Below are 20,669 nucleotides of genomic sequence, written 5' to 3'. Positions count from 1 at the left end.
TCTGAAGAACTCACAAAACAGCTGCCCACCAAATTCACATCTGACGCCATGACTGTACTTTGGATTTCATTCTGTATCACCAACTCCGTCTCACTCTTCCCCTCCTGTTCACTCCCTCTCTACAGATTAAGCCATGGTAACAATGGTGACACAGCAGAGCAAATCCCAAAAGGCTGTGTCATGTGCCCAAAATTCCCAACACACACACACACACACACACACACACACACACACACACACACACACACACACACACACACACACACACACACACACACACACACACACACACACACACACACACACACACACACACACACACACACACACACACACACACACACACACACGGCATCTCAGCAGTATACAACAACAACAGGGAATCACAGCTGCGCCTGATGGGATGTGTATAATCGCTGCAAAGTGGCATACACTCACTGCTCTGAACTGATGCATGAAAAACCACTGTTCATATTCTGCTCTATGTAAATCAACCTCATTAAAATATTCGTTTTATAGAAAAAGTTGCATGCATACACAGCGAAAAAAAAAAAATCAAGGTCTTGCTAATTTCAGAGGAAAAGCGAAGGGCATTGTTTCTTATCGTAACCTGAAAGCGCTGCTGAGGTCTGACCTGAAAACAGTGCCAAAGTGACCCAGCGTACCGTATGACATGCCAGACTGTCTCCAGCACAGCATGAAGACCACAATAAAGAGCAGATTAAAAATTCAAAATCAGACAGCTTGTGTCCTCGATAGGTTGGAACATAAAGTTCTACCTCCAGGTTGTAAGCGTGACTCACACTCTCCCACACTGGATTTCTCCAGGCTTTCCCCTGCCTCTGTGCCCGCTAGCTGTAAAAACAAGCTCGACAACAGCAGACACGAGTTGTTACCACTATGGGGCAACGTAGGTGAAAGGAGGAGTTGCGGGCGGGGGGCTTGACCATCTTGTTATGGACAGCCACAATGATGCACCCTAATTGGAAGTCCAGAGAAAAGGAAAAAGTGTTCTCTGTGTGCACGTAGCTCTGGCTGTAACCCGAACAGGCAGCCCATGAGATGGAGAAGGAGGGGGTTGCTGGGTAAAATAGCTAGAGGTAAAGACGAGCGCAAAGAGAAATGCGAGGCAATGTGTGGAGAGGAGTAAAGAGACGGATGGAGGGATACGTACTGCTGTAGAGGGTGTCGATCCAGGACAGCCGGGGCAGGCCACGAGCACTGAGGGGCTCCATCCTCCTTTCCTCTCCCTGTCTCAGTCACTCCGCTTCGCTCTTATTTCTTCCGTCCCTTTCTGTTGCTGCTTTTCGTCTTGCCTCTTTTCTTCTGCTTATCCTTGAAAGACAGCCTTCATCTCCCAGGAAGAAGCAAAAAGGATCATGTGGGGAAAAAATGTGAAAAGACACCCCGAGGTCCAACAGGCGGACGAGCGAGCGAGCCAAAGGAGTGTGTGTGAGTGAGTGTGTGTCCGTACGGCAGAGAGAGAGAGAAAACAACAGGCTGGAGACGACCACCGCCGACCGTTGCTAGGGGAAGGGAGAAGCACTCCCTCTCTCTCTCTTTGGCTTGCTTGCTCACTCCCATCCACCCCTCCTCTCTCTCTCTCTCTCTTGATTCTGCGCGAATGGCTCATCAGCCGCTCTCCTCTCTCTCCCGCACTCCTGACATGTCTCTCTCTCTCTCTCTCTCTGTGTCTTCAACCAGAGGCAGGAATTCAGAAGCGCTGCACAATGACTGTTCAATGAGGTTTGTGTGAATTAACTGGCAGATCACCTGTCTCTCTGATCCTCTCTGAGCTATGTCAGTGAATGAATGCCAATCTGAAGTTAGGTTCACTCTTTCTGGGTGTTGGGTGAGCAGCTCCTTGTGGTAGCGTGCCAGCTCACCTTCTTTACTTTTCCCTCTTGTAAGCTGCCTTATAAAAAACGTGATGGTGGCCTTAAATTCCCCATCTTTGTCTCAAGTCCCTGCCTTTCTTATTTTTTGCTTTGTCTTTATCTAAACAGGGACTTAGCTGCCTTCTTCTTCCTGAGGACGGTTTCATGTGTTTGTGTACATTTTTTGGGGGTTTCTGACGCATCATGGTCTGAAATGCACAACATGGTCAGCTGAAGATCACTGCCGCTTGACCGCCACGCACAACAATGAGCCGCTGTGTGTGAAACAGAGCCCGTCATTCAGTCAGAAAGTGACTGGTTCAGATGTCATGTTTTAAGCTACTCCTGTGTTCTGTTCCAGAGGCCACTTGCTCTGCCCCCCTCGTCTACACACACATCTTGGAAGAACATGAAAGAGACACTCAGAAATGTGTGTGTGTGTGTGTGTGTGTGTGTGTGTGTGTGTGTGTGTGTGTGTGTGTGTGTGTGTGTGTGTGTGTGTGTGTGTGTGTGTGTGTGTGTGTAGCACTGTGGAAAGGAGGCTGGACAGAGCTGAATACTGATATGTCAGATGGCACCACAGCGAATGTACAGATAAAATGAGAAAACATTTCATGTCGCTGATTTGTCTTTTCTAGAAATGAGCTATTTATATATATATATATACTGTATGTATGTGTGTGTGTGTGTGTGTGTGTGTGTGTGTGTGTGTGTGTGTGTATATATATATACTGTATGTATATGGGGATATTTGCATTAAAACAATGACATGAGCTCACATTTTAAAACCCCAAACATACAGAAATGTTCCAGTAAAGCAAATGAATCAACATTTTACAATTTCAGTCTGTTTTATTGATTTTAAAACTATCTCTCTGTCAGGTTTTAATTGGCACATTAGCTCGTTTAGCACATTAGCTCCCCTGTTGCGTCCTGTTTCCAGACAAACAGCTGACAGCATCCTTTCCCACATCAGGCCCAACAATCCAACTACACATCTGTGTTTATGAATGCATGTGCTACATTAAAGACAAGCATCGTGCCAGCGGCCACAAAGCTTGATATGAAACCCTCCCCTCAAACCCCTGTCAAGTCCACTCCTCCCCCCTTCATCCTCCTCTAACCAGCATGGGGGAGGAAAGTAGGGAGGGGCTGAGAGGCAGAAAAACTTCAATTAGGACACAAAGGCTGACAGGAGGAACCCCCCCCGTCCTCCTCCACCCTCCGCAGGCAGAGCACCGGGCCCCGAGCACCGCTCTTTGTCTGGCGACAGAGCTCATATGTGCCAGCTGGAGAAAACACACACACACACACACACACACACACACACACACACACACTTGACGACAGGGTACCCCCAGAGCTCTACTAGCCAGAGGTCACATCCGTGTGTTTGAGCGTCAAGGCATTTAATGTAAGCCTGCATGTGTTAATGTATGTCAGAGTTATTAATGAATATAAATGTGTCATTAGGAAGGAGGAAAATCACACTGCCATGACAAAAACATGCATAGATTCAAGAGTGCGCACACGCACACACACAAGTGAATGTACAAGGAAAGCCTAGCAGGTGGAGAAGAACACAGGGTTGGTGAGTGGCACTTCATCAAAAATAGATTTATCTACTGTACAGCCTTACACATCCTTTGTCTTAAATCTGGGACAATAGGCTCTCTCTCTCTCTCTCTCTCTCTCTCTCTCTCTCTCTCTCTCTCTCTCTCTCTCTCCTCTCTCTCTCTCCTCTCTCCTCTCTCTCTCTCTCTCTCTCTCTCTCTCTCTCTCTCTCTCTCTCTCTCTCTCTCTCTCTCTCTCTCTCTCTCTCTCTCTCTCTCTCTCTCTCTCATATATACACACACACACGCACACACAGAGATACAAACACATACACACACTGCCATAGCTCTACCAATGTGTGCATTTCTGTGTGTACATGCAACTTCTGGGGTATGAAGCTGCCCACCTCCCCCTCCTAAAGGCCTCAGCATTCAAGGGGCAGAGCTAAACAAAGAAAACACACTTGCCATGCTTTAACACACACATACACCCACACACACACACCATATATGCAAACACACCAAGCTGCATGTTAGTCTTCCTGGAGCGTCACAAATGTACATTTATCAAATATTAATAGGCAGTCAAGCTGTGTAGTAAAAAGGGCCATTTACGAACTGTCTGCACAACCCTTTGACACACACACACACACACACACACAGAAAAAAACAACACACACTGCCAACTAGCTTGCGCATTCGTTCAGGTAAGAGCAGCTGAAGTATCAGTCGAGTTGCAGATGTTGGGGGGAGTAGTCCAGCTCTTTGTAACACAACAACAAAGCTCAATACGTCAGCAATGGTTCATTCTTCATAAAGGTCAGCATTCAGCAACAGCCCTCCACTCAATGAGAGAGTGCGTGCGTGCGTGCGTGCGTGCGTGCGTGCGTGCGTGCGTGCGTGCGTGCGTGCGTGCGTGCGTGCGTGCGTGCGTGCGTGCGTGCGTGCGTGCGTGCATTGGCATAAAGGCACAGCATTTGGACTGAATGGATGGATAAGATCTAGACTCCAGGCCATCATAATTTTAAATGTCTCCGTATTGAAAGTGGCTTTTCCAGAGAAGAAGGTGCATTGTGTTGGATCACCTTCAGGTCAGGTGGAGTCTAAAATCAATACATACAGTCTCCTCTCATGGACACTTCCAAAGAATCACATGAGTGCGTGTGCAACCAGAAAAGACAATACACCATTACTCAGTGCAGCAAGAAATGTGGACTACAATAAAAAGCCTAAAATCAATACTTGCCTTTGATCATGCATGTCATCCCACTGTGAGCAACCCACTGTACTGCAGGACGCTCAAAGGCATATTTAGATTTCACAAAGTCAAATTTGAGTTCGAGGTCTTCTGCCCCACTGACTCCCACAGGAAGTCTCATTATTCACTCCACTGTTTCTACTGGGAAAAACTATTTAATGGGCCACCTTAATCAGCTGCCTGCTTGAGGGAGTCAAAACTGAAAGTGGATAAAAGCATTGTGGACTTATACAGAATGAAACAATCCAAACACAATATGTACAGAATATTAATCAGATACGGATGGAAATGGGTTACTGGTGGTATTTTACCACCAACACACTGTGATTATAATCACAGTGAATTATCAAACTATTCAAATGTAAAAGCTTCCAAGAACAAAGCTTCCATGACTGTTGTATCAACAATAAGAGAAAAAACAGACATTTATTTAAGCCAAACTGTTGGAGGCACTTAACTCGAAATTTCAATAGGTCAAAATTTCCTGAGTGCGTGTGTGTATGTGTGTGTGTGCTTCATTAGGCAACATAGCGGCCCACCAGCCAATCCAAGTGCCACCCTCCACTCTCCACTCTCCCACCCCTCCATACTCTCTGTTCTACCCAGATACCCCTGCCCCACCCCACTCCACCAACCCCACCCACATTTACCCCATTTACTGTTCTCCAACCCTGAGCCTGGAGCATGTCTGAGGGGGCCGTTTGTTGATAGCACTAATTTTCCAGTCACCACCCCACTCCATCTCCCAGGACCAGCATCCACAGAGGGGTGGCAGTAAGTATACGTATGTGTGTGTGTGATGCCACTACAACACTAACTGGTTAATGAGAACAAAGCACACTGGAAATATTAAAAGCCAGATCTGCTCTTTTTTAACAACCTGCTCCTGCACCCCCCCTCCCATTAAACTGTTTGCCAGCACTACTGGTTTGTGCGTGTATGTACGTGAGAGTGAGAGAGTGGAGCTGCACACACAGGAAGTGGACAGCTGTATTTCCATATGAGTGGCTTCAAAGCCTAATGAAGCGCTCGAGTGAAAGGGAATTCACAGAAATACAAATAATTTAGGCAAAATAGAATTTGCGAAGAGGGAGGAGGGAATTGAGTCATTACTAAAGGAATAAATAAGTATTCGCTGGTAGAAGTGTGACAGCGAGAAATGTTTGCAGGTATCTCATCAGAAGCCAAACTTAAAAATTTGAGATGGGATATTTCAGTGTGTACCAAAGTGAATTTCAATACTACTGGTATTTTCTAATGATTTAAGAAGGAAGCTGAAATGAAGACATGGCTGTAGACAGCTGGTGTAAAAGATCCTTGCTAACCATGCCCATTTAATTATAACATTAACACAGAGACAAAGACCAACAACAAGTTCAACTTTCTTTCTGTCAGTGGATCATGTGGTGTTCCTACTGTGACTTGCTCTCAGCTCAGTGAGGAACTCTAAACTGCAAACACACAGCTTGGAGATGGATGACGGTGTACTGTATGTTTTTCAGACACGTTCCTTTGTTTTGGGGGGTTGGGGGAGATGGCAGCGCGGACGAGCAATGACTATGCATTATTAAAAAGCCAGGAGTGCACTTGTGATGAACGTCTGCTTGTTAAATGGGAATGCCTGAAATCATCTGGGGCATTTTTTTCATTCTTTGCTATCGTCTGCTCCTTTCTTTCTTTTAAGTGAAATGGAGTGATCAGCCCCATGGGTTTTGTTTTTATCTCAACTGCACAAATACGTCTTTTGTCTGTCATCCGTGTTTGCCATAATCTGTATTTTTTTTTCTCCATCGATTCAAGAGCCATTCATCCAACGGCTACTTCCTTGTTTCTCCCATTCCCTCTCCCTCTACTCCCATGTGTGCATGTGCATTATTACAATGCGAATATTCTTTACATGATTTAATTGTTAACACTTCTCCATGACAATTGAGCTCTCACTGTTAAGCTATTGTATCTGATCGACAAAGCTATGGCGAACAGAGGATAACCATGAGAGCTTGTGCGTGCGTGTGTGTGTGTGTGTGTGTGTGCATGCATGCGTGTGTGCGTGCGTGCGTGCGTGCATCACAGCATGTGCTCTGGCAGGCAAGATCCCCTCTCACCTCATTTGCCCTGGATCCCCCCCCCCAACTCCTTCACCATCCAATTATGTGGAACGGCCCTGTCTAGCTGACCACTGTGACATATCTGTGTGTGTCTGCTCTTTCTATATTAAACCAGCAACTGATTTATGATAAGATAGAGCTTCCTTAAATACAATCCAGTGCCTGTTTGTGTCAAGGAGAACGACAGAGGAGGGGACAAAGAGATTGAGGAGGGAGAGAGAGAGGGGGAGAGAGAGAGAGAGAGAGAGAGAGAGAGAGAGAGAGAGAGAGAGAGAGAGAGAGAGAGAGAGAGAGAGAGAGAGAGAGAGAGAGTATTCAGCCCGTGCCAGCTGAATTCACTTTGATCTATTGAGGTCAATGTAGAAATCATCTGAATCACGCTGTGATTGGACAGACACCAGATAACCAGAACTGGCCTGCTCACAAACACACACACAGACACACACAGTGCCTCTCTGTTTGCATGTGTGTGTTAATGAACACAAGGGCATTGTGTGTATCAACATATTAATATCTGATCTGACTGATTTCATCAAATGCCAACAGCCACCATCAGGCTACAGAGTCAAACACACAAACACACACCCCACTAACAAGGTGGAGAGGGAATACAGCGAAGCCAGTGATGTCTAAATAAAGGACTACTGCACTCTAGTGTCTGGTTTCTGTCAACACAATCTGAGGGGCTCCAGTGAAGCAGTGTGTGTAGTGGACAGAAATGTCACAAAGCTACAAGAGGAATAGATGTGCAGGGATTATAAATAAAGACCTTCAGATCTAAGAGTCCATTATGGGAAATAGTATTTGCAAGACTGATTTATTAGTCCAACAAACTTTGCCATAGACATTAACCACCACAAACAGATGAGGGCTGATGTTGGTGTTTGCATTCTACAGTAAAAAGGTAAGTTTACCATCAGCTCAAATCCTTGTGATTCATACTTGTAGCCTGACTCAGCTACTTCGTGCTGCAATGGGTAAAAAATATCTGCACCAGACAAACAAACTGCATTTCCAACACCATGAAGAAGGCCCTACGATTTGCATGATACAGAGAATATGGATGGAGTTGTGGAATTTGATAATAATAAGATTTTTTTCACAGCACCTGCTTCATGCACACACACTTGGTGGCTGTATGCATGGAGTCAGATATGCTGTTGGAAAAAAAAATGAGATTTTTGCATTGTAAACGAAAGAAAATGTGGAATTTGGGGGGAAAAAAAAGGAATCCAGGAATCAGGGTTTTTTTCTTACTTCACACAGCTCGTCCAGAAGACTCCACAGGCTGAGTACTCCTCCTCATGTCAAGTAAACTGAACTTCATGTGTAAACGGTGTGTCTGCACAGGAGGCGTCTCAGACTCAGTTGGTGACCTGAATTCAGTGCTGAGCCTGAATGCATCCTGTGCAGACACACACAGCACTTTATGGTGCTCTCGCTCCGCCTCCTGTGCAGACACAGCGTAACACTACACACAAATGTGATGAAAATAATTATGTGGAACAAATTCACCATACTGTACAGAATTACACCATTATGACACAACCCTAGCGATTAACTGAAAATTTGAAAGACAAACATTGACACGCTACAGGATAAAAACAGACATCACAGCAAAACTGTCATTCTTAGAGATGTCCACACGGGGGTGCTGTGTCCACTTCCACCAACATCCTACAATCCCAAGGGATCCTCTGCAGTTAGGGTGAGCTGCTCTAGCACTGTGTCACACAGGTGTTTGAGCATGCTGGGCCGCTCACCTGATTACTTTTGGGCTGAAATGTAGTCTGACTGCATGTGACAGTGACATGGCTACAGTGGTGTAAGAATGAAAAACAAAAACGAAGAGTCATTAATCATTTTGATCAACTACTTGTAATTTCTCAAGATAACACTCAAAGGCTCAAAGTTAAAAAAAAAAAAAAAGAAAGAAAAGAGAGAAAAATCAAGAACATTAAAGCTGCAACCGATTATTAGAGAAAATAAAATGTTCCATAAAGACAGCTGCTGATGAAATGTGGCACAGGTAAGCGAGCTTGGTGCTGGAGCTGCAGAGGCACTGATTGGCCAATTTGCACACCTCCCACTTCAGGTGAACTGTGTCATCAGGAGAGGATACAGCACATAGAACCTCAATGACACGAGTGGGACACTCATCGCAAAACAGACAGTGAAAGCTGCTTTGTCGAGGCAGAAGCATCAGATCCCTGCAGTCATCCATCAGTCTGTTAATGACACAACAACTATTTCCACCACCTCTGCGTCACAGTCCTTTCTCATCCATTTCTGCCACTTTATGATTGTTCTGGTATATTAATAAGCAACCTGCTTCATGCTGAAACACACCTTTTTAGCAGCCTTAATGCTCTGGTTCCTGGCCGCTACAGGGGGTATGCATTCATGTTAATTTCTCACAGGATACCACCAACCTCACCACAACCTGTAGCAGAACAAACCAACAGGTGCCAGCTATGAATGTGCAGAAGAAAAAAAGAAAATGAGCATGCAGGTCTTAAAACAGCAGAGGCTATTACAATAAACAGAAACACCCAAAACCTACAGACAAACACAATGTGTCCAAATGAAGGCAGAGTTTGCCTTCATTTGGAAGCAAGTTTGAAAGCAGAATTAATGTGGCCTAAAATCCAATCTCGAGAACAAACAGCACTGTGTTGCACTGCTCTCAGCTCATCTGCCAAGACCTTGCGGTTAGAAAGCAATTAAGATTTGCATCAACAAACAGTGTCTGGTCGTGCAGGAAGTTCCTCAAAAAACAGCTCGAACTCAATGGAAGAACGACACAACTTTCTACAGGAGTGATCGTCCTCTAAGTTTCATGCTAGGCCTATGCTTTAAACTCTAGACCTGCAGGCTCGGTGTATCTAGTGTTTCCACATGGGATCACACACAATGACACTCAATACCCACACAGGGAGCTCATGTGACCTGAAATTCAAACAGTTCTTTCCTTTCTCTTACATGGATATTGACTGAGTCTGATAACCAGTAAGCAAGCGTTCCCATTCTGTCTCAGTACAGAATAAACTGTAATGGTTAACTGTCATTAGTAACTTTTATATCATTATGCTGTGGCAATTTCTGCTGTGCAATTCATGAACAACTTTCATTTCACCTGTTTATTTGTCCATCTGTTTCCATTTCCACCTACGACAAGAGGAAGTGAAAGCGATGAGTGCAGCTAAGGATGTCTAAGATGATAACCAGTGCTCACTGGGGTAGAGAATTGAGAACGGCTTTATGTTCCTAACACAGGTGTTTTAACACCTCAGTGAAGGTCAGTGGTTCATTAGTCCTCCGGTGTGCAGCTGACACCAAAAATAGCTGTTTTGAGAAGGGAAGAAAGAAGGAAAGGAGTGACAAACGCTGCAAAGAAATGACGTCTTGCAGCATTGAGAAAGAATAACCTGTGTTCAGGGCAAAAGGAGAGTCAGGTCATGACAGCACCTCTGACTGTGATAGCTTGGAAAGCTAGAAGTCTAAGCCAAGGCTCCTTAAAAGAGGTGATGGCCCAGGACAGTTCACCAAAACGTGTTTCCTCTGGCTGCCATCTGACACGGTAACACTGTCACCATGAGAACTTCACATACCAGCAGGGAGACGAGGCGAGTACACCATCTTCCTACATACAGTAGCTTGAGAATTTCGTACAGTTTGATGGTCTTGTGTGTGCTCATGCTAGAATTTACTTTATCTGGTCTCTAAACTAGTTAAGAGCATGTTAAACTATGAGCACCCCTCCTTCCTTTTTTTATAACATTAGGCTTTGTAAGCATTAGGAACTTGCGGTTATCAAACACCAACATCAGTCTGCTTATACACATGAAATCATATGAATCAGTAGAACAAGGACACTTGTTGTTAAAAATATGCTCTCTGTCCTAACCAATCTGCGTCAGCAGATGGTGACCACTGGAATATGCCTCCAACTCAACAGCTATTGCACTGAGCTTCCTTCTACAACAAGTGATCGACCAAAAACACCACACGCTACTGACAGAAAACATGACAAAAACATAAATTGTATATGAGGCAGGAAACCATGTGCAAAATGTTTCTCAATAACACCTGATAACAATTTAGATGAACCATTTAGATTTCCTTGCCCTTCTGGTGTAGAGCAACAGGCTATGACGAATTTACTGCAGCACTGTCACTGATTGCATTCGTTGCCATTTCATTACACAGCCCTCGCCCCTGGTTAATGATCTGAATCAGGATTTTAGACTCATACCTTCAAAACAGAAGTTTCATACAACATGGGCGATGCAGAAATGAAGGCATGACTGAAACATAAGCAAAATATTCCAATTACTGCATGTCTTCATTTGGATTTTAGACAGCCTTTCGATTTTCCCGTTTATCTTGGCAGGTCACGTCTATCGCTTCTCCAACTTTATGAACTTCCATATGACAGAATCCTCCATGGCTGTGTTCCCATGGAAACTGCACTCTTGTGGGTCCTGCAACACATGAGCTGCAGTAACTTTAACAATGGTGATATGGGGCACTGAGTTTGACAAATTTACTGTTTATCAGAGCACAAACGAGATAAGAATTATCTAGCTAGCATGCTATTTCCTAACTGTACGTTCACTGGGTGTCTGGTATTGGGTAATGGGAAATGTTAATAAGGACTATAAGTTCGCAGTTTGCGACAAGCATAAAGGCTGTATTATGTGTATTTTGAAAAGCAGTAATATGGGGCACTGAATTTGACAACAGTCATCAGACCACACATGAGTAAAGAATTAGTGAGGTAGTGTTGGCGAATGGGATTGCCGAGGCTTTGGTCAGACAGGCGTGGGTGTGGTTTCATCTAAAGTGGGTTGGAAAAACATAGAGGCTGTCGGGTGGCAGAGTCACATAAGAAGATGTGCTAAATTTTAAAAACAAATAACAAGAGAGAATTAAAAGAATTCAAAAAGCAGGCTACCTGAACTGGCTTTCAGACCAACATTATAGGTCCCCAAAGTGTATAATTTCTCTTTTCATGACAGCGGTGATGTCAGCACCCTCTAAGCTCATCGCACGCTGACCATCAGCAACTGCTATCACTAGCTGCTTAGCTCCTGTTAGCTAAAGTAACAACAATGTCAAAGTCAATCTGAATCTACTACCTAGCTGCAATTCAGATACAGAAACTAGGGAATACTACAAAACAAGTGACATGAAATAAAAAAATGGCAATATCAGATTTAAAAAAGGCATGTTGGAAATAAAAATGGCCGATGATGACATGACATTTCATAATAATCCCCCCTGCCCCTGTCAAAGTGGGAGTAGCTGAATCAATGTGGAGCATTTCTGCATGCACACCCACTGACAGAGAGTGTGGCACACACACACACACACACACACACACACACACACACACACACACACACACACACACACACACACACACACACACACACACACACACACACACACACACACACACACACACACACACACACACGGGTCTCCATGGCAGCCATAGCACTCAGCCAATCAGAAGTGACCTGGTGTTTTCCCTGATTGATGTCATTTGAGTTTTTCTAGCTAAATGTGACTTTTCTATTTAACAATTTTTTTCTATATTGGGCTGGTAGCTAATGAGTACTTCCTTCATTTCTGTTCATTCAGAAACCAACAACAGTGAGATACATTTATTAATGGCACTTTCATCTCAGGCACATAAGTGCTGTATGAATCAGTCAACTGACAGGAAAACCACCACTCTCAGCTGCTGCCTTGTTTTGCAACTGCTCATTTCAACTTGATTTGAACTGAGAGAACGAGTTAGTGTTTCCTGTGCTTCAGTATTCCCCCATGTCAAAGCAAAGCTCTGAGCATTAGTCTGAAGGAAGAACGGCGAGGGAAATAGCTGGTGCAGTTTGTTTGTCCAGTCTTGTTTATAAGACGGGTAGACTCAGGGCGAGAGAGGCCGGGTGAGGGGCAATCCAGCTCAGCACTGTCTCAAGAGAGATGAGAACAGTAGCGGGGGCTTTTGTTGGTGGAAAGAGGGAACGGCTTTGAGTCCAGAGATGACCGCCACCTCTGGAAGCCTGTCGCAAATGACAAACCCCTGGGAGGTCCACGCCTTTGTTGACTGTGGGAGTGGATGCACACACAAACGTACAAAGGGCAGTCTGCCAGTGTCTTTAAACATTAAGCTTGGGGGAAATCAGGTACCATGAACAAAGCTCTACTTTTGCACTGTTTTCTTATAGTTGCCAGGCTCAGACAAGCTGTGCTGTAACGTGATGTAAAGTCACTCACTTTCTTTTTTGTATTTAGCGACATTCAGTAACTGCAAAGGTGACACTGTCAGAAACAAAGACATGAAACCAAATGCTCACTACATGTCACTTTCAATCAGTCACATTATCTGTGAATCCATATGTCACAGCAGCATCACACATCTGGTCTGGCACCTCAACCGCTTTCAATACTCAGTTTTGGCAGTTAGCTGCTGGCGTCAGCAGACTACAGGAGGACACTGCATCACACGATTTTATATGGGGTAACTACAGAGTGCTATTTGAGCCTCCAATACACTGAGGGAAAGCCTGATAGGATGAAAAAAGCCTTTTACAAGTAACCACACCTCTGTTTCAGTCACCAGGTCCTGTAAAGTTTATTACAGTGGATTTCTATGACAAATAGAAGAGAAGAAGACATGGAAGAGGAAGAAACAGAGGATATGGGTATATATGCAGTATGTAACACGTAACAAGCTCTGAGAATCAGATCCAGACCATTTCTTTTTGTGTGCATGTGTCTGTGTACATGCTGTGCTAGATGTATATATAGATAAGAGAGCACCAGGCAAGACTGAAGCGCTCTTATATGCACTGCAAGCGCTGGCCTTGCATTTCACACCTCAGATACAAAACTACGGTCAAGGCTTCTGCACACATACAAATATTCAACCCCTGCATCCACCTTCTCGACAAGCAATGATGCTGCAAAACCCACACCTCCTCCTCTATCACAGATACATCCTGTCTGCCTGCCTGCCTGCACAGTCAGGACAGCACATTCATCACCAAGGTAACATGGGGACAAGCCAGTCCATAAATAGTACTTTAGAGGCTTTAAAGCCATGGATACTTTGAATGCATTCACTTTGAGAACATTTTAGATGTGAAGAATGTGATAAATCATTGTACTGCTCCCGTTACTGCTCCACAGGAGGGTATACTGGTAGGCATTAAACAGGAATGGTGGCCATATATTATGTAAGAATTATGACTTAAACATAAAAAGAAATTACACTTCCATCACGGAGAACAGGTGAAATCTTAAAATTGTTTGTCCAAGATGTAAAGATGCTCAGCACTTTGCTAGAAAAGTGACTGAAACAATGTCAAAATAGATGCTGATTAATTTTCTGTCCATCAAGTCAACGATTCATCAACTAACCTTTTAGCTCCAACACCATACTTGTATAAATTTTGCTTTTCCGGCTTTCATCCTTTGGGAGTCTTTTTTCCATGGTGTGGCCACATAGTTCTCTGTTTTCAATGAATGTAGAAGTTTAAGGGTAGGAGTGTCATTTAGTCTATAAAATGATATATCAGGTTATCCCAGAGCTAAACATTAAGTCCTTAATCCAAATAAATCAAATTTACAATCATATAAAAACAGAAGAAAGAAGCCAATCCTGACATTTAGCTAATCTACTGGTTAGTTTAAGGATCCTCAGTAAGAATGTTATAAACCCTGTGTCTCCCTCTAAGTCTGTGTGCTCACATAAAGAGGCAAATGAGCTAACACACCACGGGAGCAGCCATATATCTGCTCTACAGCAGTGTTGCCTGGGAAATAATGCAGATGAGCCAGAGTTTGGGAGAGTGCTGTGTTGGGATTTTTTCCTGCATTCTTAGAGGAGAGTCAGCGTAAAGCCGTCACTTCGCTGTAAGACACTGTTGTAACTTGAGCTGTCAAACTGTCCAGTCACAATACATGTAAACCAGAAAGCGCACACAGTGTATACACAGAGGCCTAAGAGCCTAAAAACATCTATTCACAGGTTTATGAGAAAAGCGCAAACACATCAAACAGTCAGAGCTGCCATTTACGCTACGACGTGTTAAAATGGAAACAATATGACAGGCTCATAGTTCCCCTGCTGCACATGCTATTCAGGACGGGCCTGGACAAGCCCTGCTTATCTGAGGGAAGAGACAGCAAACCCAGGGGAAAGGAGAAATATGTGTGTCATATGCAGCAACCACTCTCTAGCAGAGCGACAAAAACAGGTTTGCTCTCCAGCAGCTTCAGAGCACTCAAGTATTTTCTTCTCAGATCGAGTCATGAACATAATCTAATCTAATTGGAATATCCAAATACGCCCTATACACACAAATGTCATGAGAAAAAGACTTGAATTCCAAAATGATTGGTCCACAGTCCAGAACAGAAATACATGTTACCACAGAATTCCTCTTATTAGTGTGACCATTCATGTGATGACTCATCTTACCTGTTAAAATAATTACATCAGGCCTTGCTAGTGTCAGTTGAACAGGATTTCATATTTCAGTACTTAAAAACTGCTACATGTTTGAATGCAAGTGAGCTGTATTGAACTTGGTCTGCTCACAGAGAGCTTTTATTCTCACTCAGCTACTTTCTGAGCTACCAGATGTCTGACAGAGAAGTGTGTTATAGGTAAGAGGAACAGGAAACAGTCCCCCCAGCTGAGCCTCCTGTTGGTAAAGTCATTTAAGAACAAACAGTGACTTCAGAAGAACAAGTCTTAATAAAATGACCCGAAAATCTTCAAGTCAATGATCACGTTTACTGTATCATCTGAAACACTAACTAAACAGTGAGTCATCACACTTTACTGTGAGGCATGCAGAAATAAAAGGACATTTCTCTGTGCAGATGAAAGATGCCGCAGGCTAAAACTAAACAAGGTATTACAAATACTCCCTCATTCCACCGTATCCTTGCTCAGTCAATAAAAATAAATGATATTTCTCATCAACATGCTTTAAATAATTAGAATAGCTGAAAACTAATATATTTAATAACAGTCCTGAAATGACCGTGGGTTACTCCATGCTTAGATCAACACAGTGCTGTGAATCAGAGGTGAATCAGGAGCCACAGAGAGAGGCCAGACTTACGGCTTCAGACACACATGACCTGATGGATAACCTCTTCCCAGCAAACGCATGTTACACAAAGGCATCAGGATGAGCAAGACCCCCGGCATGAGCGCGCTGCTGGTGTGTATGTGCGAGTGGGAGTAAAAGAGGAGTGCATCCCACAATTCCAAGTGACCACACGAAAGCTGTTACATCAAGTTGACCTTAAACTCGACCTCACAGCCAAGCAGGCAGAAGCCTCTGAACAAGCTTCCCCACAGCTCCTCAACACAATCACTGATTTCCCCCATTTGTCACAGCGCAACATCAATATCGTGCTGGACAACAAAGAATTAATAGATTAAGAGTCTGGCAGTAAGTGCTTATCCTTACTGACCCGCAGGCTTATGGGAAAACACATCCCCCGACCCGAACCGTGTGTCATGATCAGAAAACAATGCTGGTGTTTTCTTTCTCTGGGTTTATCCAATTTTCTCTTTCACATTGAGTCAAGTCCAACGATTTTCTTCCAGAGCCATTTCCCACACATTCATGTCTGTTTGGCAAACATTTCAGCAAAGGTGTGTCTTTAAATGTTAGCCCTCAAAAATTACATATACGATTTTCTGATTTTGCATCAAATTATTTCAACATCTAAGAGGCTAAGTGCCTTCCTCAGCCCATTTTACACAAAGAAAAGCTTTAGCGTCAGTATTCATTGCAATGGTTGTTACTGAGAGGAAGCACTGGCCCTGAAGGGCTCATCCTGCTACTCGCCAATACTTCCATGTTTTGGGATTCTCCCTTCAAACACTAACGCCAGTCATTTCCACAAATCCTTTAACATGCCTCAGACCACCTAACATCGAGTTATCATCATGGCATCAACAGACCACAAAGGATGAAACCATGAGCTAACAGTTAGCACTAAGCCGCCCTTAATCCTCAAATATTAATGGACGTGGATGTGTCAAAAAAACATTTTGTCTGCTGAAAAAGCCTTCCTCAATCTATTCTCGTGTTCATGTTAGTCATTGACTCTTGACTCATAACACGCAGACAATCTCAGTCAATATTGCCACACTTTCTTGAGGAAGTTCCAAAGTAACGCCACAGCTCGTGTGAATTCTGCTTCCTGAATTGGCTGTCAGTTCATTACTTTTTATTAATTCATAGATTACTTCTTCTTCTTCAGGGCTGTGAAGTTGACAGACTGAGGGTACCAATCCGATGTCTTCTAAAACTATGACTACTGACAAATCATTAGTCAGTGCTTTGATTTTTGTTCCATATTGATGTGAGTATACCTGATGAACTGACACCTTAAAGAAAACATCTTGACATTTTGGGACATTTTGCTTTCTGACTCAGAGATTAGAGAGCCTAGATGAGAGGACTGATACCAGTCTCATATCTGTGCAGTATATGTGAAGCTGCAGCCAGGAGACAGGTATCTTAACAGCGAGCCTGGCATTACAAAAGGTAACAAAAGTTGGCCATCAACATCTCTGAACCTCACTAATTAACAAGCAATATGTTGTTTGTTAAATCCAAAAACTGAACTGAAAAAAACAGCATATGCAGTGTTGCTGTGAGTAATGTGCTGGACTATTTCTGGGACAGGAGCAGTAACTTCCTGGAGTCTCAGTGGTTGCCTAGCAACCTGACAGTCACGATGGCAAAAATCGAGGAAATCATGCTGGTTAAAATAAAGTGCAGCACATGACCCCCAGAAAACTATAACAAAACAAATATCGGCTTCTGTGCAGATTAAAATCCATTGATGAGCTTTAGAGGTGCTGGTCAGCAGGTTTTTTAACCTTGGACAGAGCCAGGCTCTCCGTTTCCCCTTGAATCCAGTCTTTAGACAGTGTGGGACTGTTCCTTGTAGCTTAAAGCTTTATGCAAAGTTACATTCACTCATAAAAACTACATAATTTGAATTAACCTTTTCTATATTGAACCGGTGTCAGACTATGAGACTTGTGTCCAGTGTTGGCCTCATGTTCACGATGAAGGAGTCTTTATACAAAGAAGAAAAACACATCTTAATGTCACCCTCCCATTATCCATCAATCAATATTATGAATGATCAGCATAATATTCATTTACTTATTTTTGTACACTACATTCTTTGGTGCTACATTCACAGCCAGCATGTATGTATTTATGTGGTGTTTAACTCACAGGATATGACATCGAACAGCACCCATCTGACATTATATAAGGACGGTCAATCAACAACAACAGAATAAAAAGATCCAACTGGTTACAAGTATTTAAAACACTGGATTGCTCTGTCCGTGTCGACACTGCATCCCATAGCTCCCAACACCTACTACACTGTCGCACCTTTGAGGCCGATTTAACACCACCACTTAGCTCCCAAATGTGAGACCCCAGTTCCAATCGCTCAGGCTCCTAGACAGACTACTTACTGTTTTGACTACATCACACAAGGAAACTATTTTATAAAGTTCTCCGTTAGCATACTGCACCAAAAGCAGATAGACAAAATACCATGGGCCCAGACTGAGGTGAACCACTAATCAACATGGTTAAAACAACAACAACAACAACAATGTGATGTCAGAGCAGAGGTTTAAACGGGAAGTTTTCCAACTTTCCTGTTTTACCCATGCCTGAAAAATACTATGTTGCAACAGACTTGGTGGTAATAGGAATTGGTTCCCTTAATTCAGATCTAATATCTACAACAGCACTTTTAGCTGGCATTAAACGTGGTTCCCAGCCAAACTGAGGCAGGGTCTCTTCTGTTTCATGATGTCCGCTTCAAATGCAAGAGTTGGCTCGTCCCGCAGGAGAAAACAGGGGCCAGAAATAAATAAGTCACATAACACCGTTGATCAATTCTAAGCGACTGTGGATTGCGGGACAGTGAATGAGGCAGTGCTAAAATATTGACCAGCTGTTTGCACAGTGAGCTAATCAAAGCAAATGCAATGTTTGCACTGGTTGATAACACCCGACGTGTTATATTTAATTCATTTATTTTGCCATCTGTAGAGAGGTTTTAGTTCCCTTATGTCTTGTCCTCTGTAACACTTGAGATGTCTTTAGTTGCCTAATGTCAACTAAACATGGTCAGCCAGGCCCTCTCTGACCTTTCCACTGTCTAGAAGCAGGACTTCAGGCCACTGTCAGCATGCCATGTCATCTTATTACATGTGTTGAAGTAGCAATATTCTGCATCAGTATTTACATTTCTTATTTTATTACCAGCACAATGATATGGACCTATGAGTCTGAAATACAGTTGAATTGAACAGCTGACATAGAGGTTAGTACCTGCAGAGGAGGAGTCGTCATGGTCGGAGCTCAGGTACCCATCACTCCTCCTGTCAGGGGTACTGCATCCGGAGCCACGGGAGGGTCTGCGAAGAACCTGCGGGAAGGACGGGGACAGCCTGCCGTCGTCACCGGAGTCAAAGTCTCTGCTGTGGCGGAAAGGCCGCCGACTGTCCCGGTGGGCGCTGGACGTCCTCTGACTGTCCCTGGTGACGACCTTTGGTGTCAGCAAGTTATTCCTGACGAAATTTTCATTCAGCTCCGCATCCTCGTATTCTCGGTCGCTGCCCGCCTCGTTGTCGTTCGGCTGAGGGGCGCCAGCTGGGGCCGGGACTGCTCTCTGAAAGCTGGGTTTCCGTGGTGGGACAGGGATGGGGACGGGCTTACCTGTCTTCCCGCTGAACCTGCTCCGCTCCCGGCCGAAGGAGCTCGCGAGACCCGCTGTGTTACCTGCCGCGTGGAGCTTCACGCCTCCAGAGTCAGACACCTTGGTCCTCTGCCCGTCACTCTCATCTTCCCGCCGCTGCGGTTTCCGAACATGCTCCGTCTTAAAAAAGCTAAATGTGTCGGCGTTAAAGTTTTCATCTTTGCCTTCAAACCTTTCCGGGTCGTTTCTCTTCTGTCGAGACACGGTGGTCTGCAGGTAGATCACCTTGAATTTCTCCTCCGCCAGAGCCTTCTGGAGTTTCTTCAGGTTGGTTTTACATGTCTCCAGCTCAGACTCGATGTCCTCTACGGAGTGCAAGTCCATTTTGGGTACTTCTCCGTCGGGAAATTCATTCCTCCAGTGTTTTGCAAATTCCTCCTGTTCCCACATAGCGATGTTCAAACCAGGCTTTCCGCCAACCGCAGTCTCGCAATGCAACAATCAGAGAAATGTTGGAGCTAACGTCAACTGTTCTGCGTCTTCACCGACAGGTAGCGGCGTGTCTGGCGCATATATCCACCTTCCTCTCCTCCTCGGCTTTCTGAGCGTGAACAGTCTGTCGATGTTAACTTGACCACTTTCTGACCATCTTCAGCCTCCCACACATACAAACGAGCGTCGTGCGTGTGCGCCGTGAGTGTCTGTCATATGCAGATGAGAAGTTTGCGACTACGCTGAAAAGTTTCCAGACTTCCTGTATTGAGGCGTGCTGCCTTCATGTGCTGCTCGGACACGTGTGTTGTGTTGTGTTGTGTTTAATGTTCAGCGAAAAAAAAAACAGAGCAGCACATTTCTATATAACGTTTTAATCAGGTTTATTTGACTTTGGTTGAAAACAACACTGACAGTGCTCCCGTAGCTTTAACATTAAGAAATCAGCCACAGAGCTAGGGCCTACAGTCTGTTCAATAATCAGGGTGGCAAAAAGTGTTGTAATTCAAATTTGTAATTCCTATTAAAATTTGTGAGAAAAAAAGCATGTAAAAAGAAACAAAAAAGAAAAGAACACCATAACCAGTAGTTACAAAAG

The 20,669-nt window shown here is 44.0% G+C and overlaps 1 protein-coding gene across 2 annotated transcripts in view; it reads right to left on the bottom strand.

Annotated features, from left to right (window-relative positions):
• The window catches only part of abr (ABR activator of RhoGEF and GTPase), a 114,173-nt gene extending 93,882 nt beyond the window's left edge, over window positions 1-20,291 (bottom strand). Inside the window, exon 1 of one of the 2 annotated variants that reach the window (XM_070982432.1) lies at window positions 19,213-20,291. In XM_070982432.1, the coding sequence (XP_070838533.1) occupies window positions 19,213-20,029 (817 nt within the window). In that variant the 5' untranslated portion in view covers window positions 20,030-20,291. Of the gene's footprint in view, window positions 1-1,174; window positions 1,603-19,212 lie in introns of those variants that run through there. The other variant, XM_070982433.1, reaches the window with a different exon arrangement.
• Window positions 20,292-20,669: the final 378 nt, after the last annotated feature.

This window comes from Chaetodon trifascialis, chromosome 16, assembly GCF_039877785.1.
Source record: "Chaetodon trifascialis isolate fChaTrf1 chromosome 16, fChaTrf1.hap1, whole genome shotgun sequence".
Classification (NCBI taxonomy): Eukaryota; Metazoa; Chordata; class Actinopteri; order Chaetodontiformes; family Chaetodontidae; genus Chaetodon; species Chaetodon trifascialis.
Note: the sequence above shows the minus strand (reverse complement) of the source record. Positions and strands in the feature narration are given on the sequence as shown.